We start from the raw sequence: 5,984 nt of genomic DNA on the forward strand, positions 1-5,984 counted from the left end.
GGTTGGGGGGGGGGGGGGGGGGGGGGGGGGGGGGGGTTCAGAATGACTTGTGGAATGTAGAAAACAATACAATAAATAGCCTACCATGTTCAAAAGAAGTGTGTGGTCTCTTTGCAAAACAAATTTCTTACAAATGGTTACAAATTATTTCTTATAAATGCAAAAAAAAAAAAAAGCATGCAAAATTTCTTTCCTTTTTCTGAAAGGTTGTATTTTATTTATTTGTTTAATAATGTGTCTCCACCAGTAGTGTGCGTTCGTATTACAAGTAATGAAGTACAGGGAGGTCAAAAAAAGGCAAGAGGTCCATTTTGACGAGAGATTTCAATTAATTCAGGAATTAGGATGGCTGGGAGCTGATAATATTTCTTTAAAAGGATTGTTAGGAAATGGGTCGAGGCAATCAAGAGTGCAAGAAAATTTGTTTAAATACCTGAAAAACACAGGAACAATAGATAGAATTTAGGTGTTTTTTCCCCCCTGTATTTCTGTATTTCCAGATCAGTAGGTGGCGGTATGCACCCTTTTTCGCTGGTTTGCCAAACCGTCATAAAACACCAGAAGAAGAAGACGAAGAAGACGAAGAAGACGCAGAATGCAGCGCTGGTAAAATCTACTAAGTATACTTTTTTTATTGCTCTGCATGTCATCATCACATTACTCGAGCACTGTACTCACGCAGTCTGTTTTTTCCTAACTGCGCATGCTCAGGTAGGCTAGTGTTTTTATCAGCCCGTCTGCAAACTAATTCGTATAAACATTACTGGATTGATAGATAAAGCGCTTTTGAGGATTAACAAATGCTTTTACAAACGCTTTTAAACGCCTGCTCCGCTCTCTGGAACACATAACCAGAAAGTTAAAGTTAACTGCTGTTCCATGTGGCTCTGTTTTTATGTGCAAACAGTAAAATGGCAGAAGCCAGTATTTCATTGGGCGAGGATCAGTTCAGCTGTTCAATCTGTCTGGATCTACTGAAGGATCCAGTGACCATCCCCTGTGGACACAGCTACTGTATGAACTGCATCATAGGCTGCTGGAATCAGGATGATCAGACGAGAGTTTACAGCTGCCCTCAGTGCAGACAGACCTTCAGTCCAAGACCTGCTTTAAATAAGAATGTGATGCTGGCTGACATGGTGGAGAAACTGAAGAAGACAAAAGCCCAAACAGCTCGTCCTGCTCTGAGTTACGCTGGACCTGGAGATGTGGAGTGTGACGTCTGCACAGGGAGAAAGTATAAAGCTGTCCGGTCTTGTCTGATGTGCCTAAACTCTTACTGTCAGTCTCATCTAGAACAACATGACAGTTTCTTTAAAGATAAGAAACACAGTTTGATTAATGCCACTGGACGACTCAAGGAGATGATCTGCTCTCAACATGACCGACTGCTGGAGGTTTACTGTCGCACAGACCAACTATGTATTTGTTTGTTGTGTACAATGAATGAACACAAAAATCATCACACTATTTCAACTAAAGCAGAGAGGACTGAGAAACAGGTAGGAAATACATATTGCTTTTGCAAATGCTAGTTGCACATACATTTATGATGTAGTACACTAAGCTGCATTTTATTTGTTACTGTTACAGAAACAGCTTTGGGACATAGAAAGAAAGTTCCAGAAGAGAATCCAGGAGAGAGAGAAGGAGATTCAGGAGCTGAAAGAGGCTGTGAAGACTCATAAAGTGAGTTTCAAGGGGATTAAGAATTTTTTAGGCTTTTTCAGGACTCTTTTCAGACTTGTCTTTGTGTCATGACAGCACTCCGCACAGGCAGCAGTGAAGGACAGTGAGAGGATCTTTAATGAACTGATCCGCTCCATTGAGAGAAGCTGCTCGGAGGTGATACAGATGATCAGAGATCGAGAAAAGGCTGAAGTGAGGCGAGCTGAGGGACTCTTGAAGCAACTGCAGCAGGAGATTGATGATCTGAGGAGGAGAGACGCTGAGCTGAAGCAGCTTTTACACACAGAAAACCACATCCATTTCCTACAGGTAACAGATTTTGTTATTTATTAGCAATTTATTTATTTTGTAATGGATTATCTTGGTATTGTGAATCAAATCTGTTCTGATTTTGTCCCTTTGTAGCGTTTCCAGTCTCTCTCTGTTCCTCCTGCGGCTAGAGACAACATAAATGTTACTTCACTTCTCTCTTATGATGATGTGGATGAATCTGTCGCTATGCTAAGAGAGAAACTTGAGAACCTCTGCAAGGAAGCAACAGAGAATATATATGGTAATGTTAAAGTTTGTAATTCAGTAATTTGTTTGAAATAATATATCATAAGCACAAGAAGAAATTGATCAAATTCTCTCTTATCAATGTGAATAACACTGTATATGTCTCTTGGTTTTAGTAATACCACACATGGAGATTGTTACCACCTCTGAACTCAGGACCAGAGATGAGTTTTTGCAATGTAAGTGTTGATTCAGTCCTCAAGAGAAATAAATGAGTGATTACCATGTCAGTAATTACATTTAGTCATTTAGCAGACGCTTTTATCCAAAGCGACTTACAAATGAGGACAATGGAAGCAATCAAAATCAACAAAAGAGCAATGATATGCACATAAGCACAAGAAGAAATTGATCAAATTCTCTATCTATCAATGTGAATAACACTGTATATGTCTCTTGGTTTTAGTAATACCACACATGGAGATTGTTACCACCTCTGAACTCAGGACCAGAGATGAGTTTTTGCAATGTAAGTGTTGATTCAGTCCTCAAGAGAAATAAATGAGTGATTACCATGTCAGTAATTACATTTAGTCATTTAGCAGACGCTTTTATCCAAAGCGACTTACAAATGAGGACAATGGAAGCAATCAAAATCAACAAAAGAGCAATGATATGCAAGAGCTATAACAAGTCTCAGTTAGCTTAAGACAGTACACGTAGTTTTTTATTATATAATATATATATATATTATTATTATTTATAGGTTATACTTGCATATCACTATGTTGCTTACGCAGCAACTTGTTTATTCACACTGTTCTGATAGGTTTCTATTGTTTTTGGTTTATTTTCCTATATATCCAGTTAGGTTTGTTTATAATTGTGCGTTGTCGCTACATTTTCACTTTTGCATATGCCTTGGTTTCATGGTTAATTTCTATTTAATAATCCTTAACCTTATGGTTGTTTAGTGCGAGTTAACTGTAATAAAACCTGTAAAATGGATTCATCTAACACATAATTGTTGAAAACATTGACATGGTAAAACTTTAACTATGACAAATCTAAATTCTCTTTCTCATTAGAATTAACATAAAAGGATAAGAGAGAGGGTTATTTTAATGTACTGTAATATTTAAAATGGTGCAAATTTGTTTTCAGATTCCTGCCAACTCACCCTGGATCCGAACACTGCACATAAATATCTCTGTCTGACTGAAGGCAATAGAGTGGCTACATTTATTGGGGCTGATCAGCAGTATCCTGTTCATCCAGACCGATTTCATGGTTTTTCTCAGGTGTTGTGTCAAGAGAGTGTGTGTGGACGCTGTTACTGGGAGGTGGAGTGGAGTGGGATGGCTGGTGTGGGAATATCAGTGTCCTATAAGAGCATCAGCAGGAAGGGGGGAGGTTTTGAGTGTGTATTTGGATTTAATAATCAGTCCTGGAGATTGTCCTGCTCTGACTCCAGGTGCGCATTCAGACACAATCAGAAAACAATTAAACTCCCTATATTCTACAGTTCATCTAGAATAGGAGTGTATGTGGATCACAGAGCAGGGATTCTGTCCTTCTACAGAGTCTCTGACACAATGACCCTCATCCACAGAATCCAGACCACATTCACTCAACCGCTCTATCCAGGATTTGGGATCAATTTTGGATCAACACTGAAACTGTCGTCTGCAGAGATTCTGTGAATAATAGTGTCATACTTCAGGTTGAAGCATTCTAGTAAAAAGGAATGATTATATGTGGTTAGCAGCTCCCTCCATCTTTCCAGTGACAATCCCGAGTACAGCTTACCAAACGTAGAAAGTGGATTCATTAAATCCCTCACTACAACACAAACTGTACAGGAAACTGTCTGTGTCCAAAGCGATACAAGGGGAAACTGTTTTTTTTGTGTGTAATTGTAATTAAGACCTGTTCTGTAACACTGCAATGAATGATGATTAGAGATGAAAATGCTTTGCTGACAACGACAACTAAGAAGTACTGTAAGTCATATTGCAGCTATACAAAGCAAAATAACACTAAAGCATTTTTACTGATTTGTCTCTATTGCATTTATGACCATTTGAATTTCAATTATCTGAAAATATTATGTAATGTGTGTACACTGTGTAATAGTAGTATTTTGAGTTTAGACATCTCATTTGTATGACAATGATCTACAGTTCAGACAATTTAGATACGACTGAAGTTTGTAATTTATACAAAATAAAGGTCATGCTTTTATATCGTTGCAATAATTGGGGTTTTCAATAAAGGTTGTTTTAGGCCAACAGGAAATTTAAATCTGAAACGTAAATCTAAATTAAATACCAACACTTCTGGGAAGGCAATGCAGATCATATAAATGAAACGTGTTTTGTCTTAGGTGACTCAAAACTAACTTGGTTGTTTTAACATGCCATTTTGAAAAAACAATTTGGCAACACTAAGCACTGACACAACACAGGCATTTACGTAGTGTATGTTATCGACTTCTACTGGTTGATTTTGTCTTTGCATGTACTCAAACGAGCCAAGTTTCAGTTTCATTTTTACACAGAACCAGGCAACATTTCGGTTTAGGTAAAAACACAAGAGTAAAGAAGCTATCACTGGATTCCTCATTTTTCAGGCGAGTCACATCTACAAAACACACCTTGTATAGGCCTTCACCTTGCTCCACAAGTACTGTTCAGCTGTATCTCTGTTTTTGTGTACATGCAGCAAAATGGCAGAAGCCAGTATTTCAGTGGCTCAGGATCAGTTCAGCTGTCCGATCTGTCTGGATCTACTGAAGGATCCAGTGACAATCCCCTGTGGCCACAGCTACTGTATGAACTGTATTGCAGAATACTGGAATCAGGATGATCAAAAGAGAGTTTACAGCTGCCCTCAGTGCAGACAGACCTTCAGTCCAAGACCTACTTTAAATAAGAATGTGATGAACTGTACAGGAAACTGTCTGTGTCCAAAGCGATACAAGGGGAACTGTTTTTTTTGTGTGTAATTGTAATTAAGACCTGTTCTGTAACACTGCAATGAATGATGATTAGAGATGAAAATGCTTTGCTGACAACGACAACTAAGAAGTACTGTAAGTCATATTGCAGCTATACAAAGCAAAATAACACTAAAGCATTTTTACTGATTTGTCTCTATTGCATTTATGACCATTTGAATTTCAATTATCTGAAAATATTATGTAATGTGTGTACACTGTGTAATAGTAGTATTTTGAGTTTAGACATCTCATTTGTATGACAATGATCTACAGTTCAGACAATTTAGATACGACTGAAGTTTGTAATTTATACAAAATAAAGGTCATGCTTTTATATCGTTGCAATAATTGGGGTTTTCAATAAAGGTTGTTTTAGGCCAACAGGAAATTTAAATCTGAAACGTAAATCTAAATTAAATACCAACACTTCTGGGAAGGCAATGCAGATCATATAAATGAAACGTGTTTTGTCTTAGGTGACTCAAAACTAACTTGGTTGTTTTAACATGCCATTTTGAAAAAACAATTTGGCAACACTAAGCACTGACACAACACAGGCATTTACGTAGTGTATGTTATCGACTTCTACTGGTTGATTTTGTCTTTGCATGTACTCAAACGAGCCAAGTTTCAGTTTCATTTTTACACAGAACCAGGCAACATTTCGGTTTAGGTAAAAACACAAGAGTAAAGAAGCTATCACTGGATTCCTCATTTTTCAGGCGAGTCACATCTACAAAACACACCTTGTATAGGCCTTCACCTTGCTCCACAAGTACTGTTCAGCTGTATCTCT

The 5,984-nt window shown here is 37.8% G+C and overlaps 1 protein-coding gene and 1 pseudogene across 4 annotated transcripts in view; both read left to right on the forward strand.

Annotated features, from left to right (window-relative positions):
* The window catches only part of LOC107573631 (tripartite motif-containing protein 16-like), a 13,833-nt gene extending 9,467 nt beyond the window's left edge, over positions 1–4,366 (forward strand). For 2 of the 4 annotated variants that reach the window (XM_016260070.1, XM_016260069.1), the window contains exons 2-8: positions 501–606; positions 905–1,502; positions 1,594–1,689; positions 1,765–1,998; positions 2,095–2,242; positions 2,364–2,426; positions 3,352–4,366. In XM_016260070.1, coding sequence (XP_016115556.1) covers positions 596–606; positions 905–1,502; positions 1,594–1,689; positions 1,765–1,998; positions 2,095–2,242; positions 2,364–2,426; positions 3,352–3,890 — 1,689 coding nt within the window. In that variant the 5' untranslated portion in view covers positions 501–595 and the 3' untranslated portion in view covers positions 3,891–4,366. The other 2 variants (XM_016260071.1, XM_016260072.1) reach the window with 2 other exon arrangements.
* A 404-nt stretch (positions 4,367–4,770) lies between these two features.
* LOC107573625 (tripartite motif-containing protein 16-like) overlaps positions 4,771–5,984 on the forward strand; it is a 3,988-nt pseudogene continuing 2,774 nt past the window's right edge.

Source organism: Sinocyclocheilus grahami, unplaced genomic scaffold (assembly GCF_001515645.1).
Source record: "Sinocyclocheilus grahami isolate Dianchi unplaced genomic scaffold, SAMN03320097.WGS_v1.1 scaffold1986.1, whole genome shotgun sequence".
NCBI lineage: Eukaryota > Metazoa > Chordata > Actinopteri > Cypriniformes > Cyprinidae > Sinocyclocheilus > Sinocyclocheilus grahami.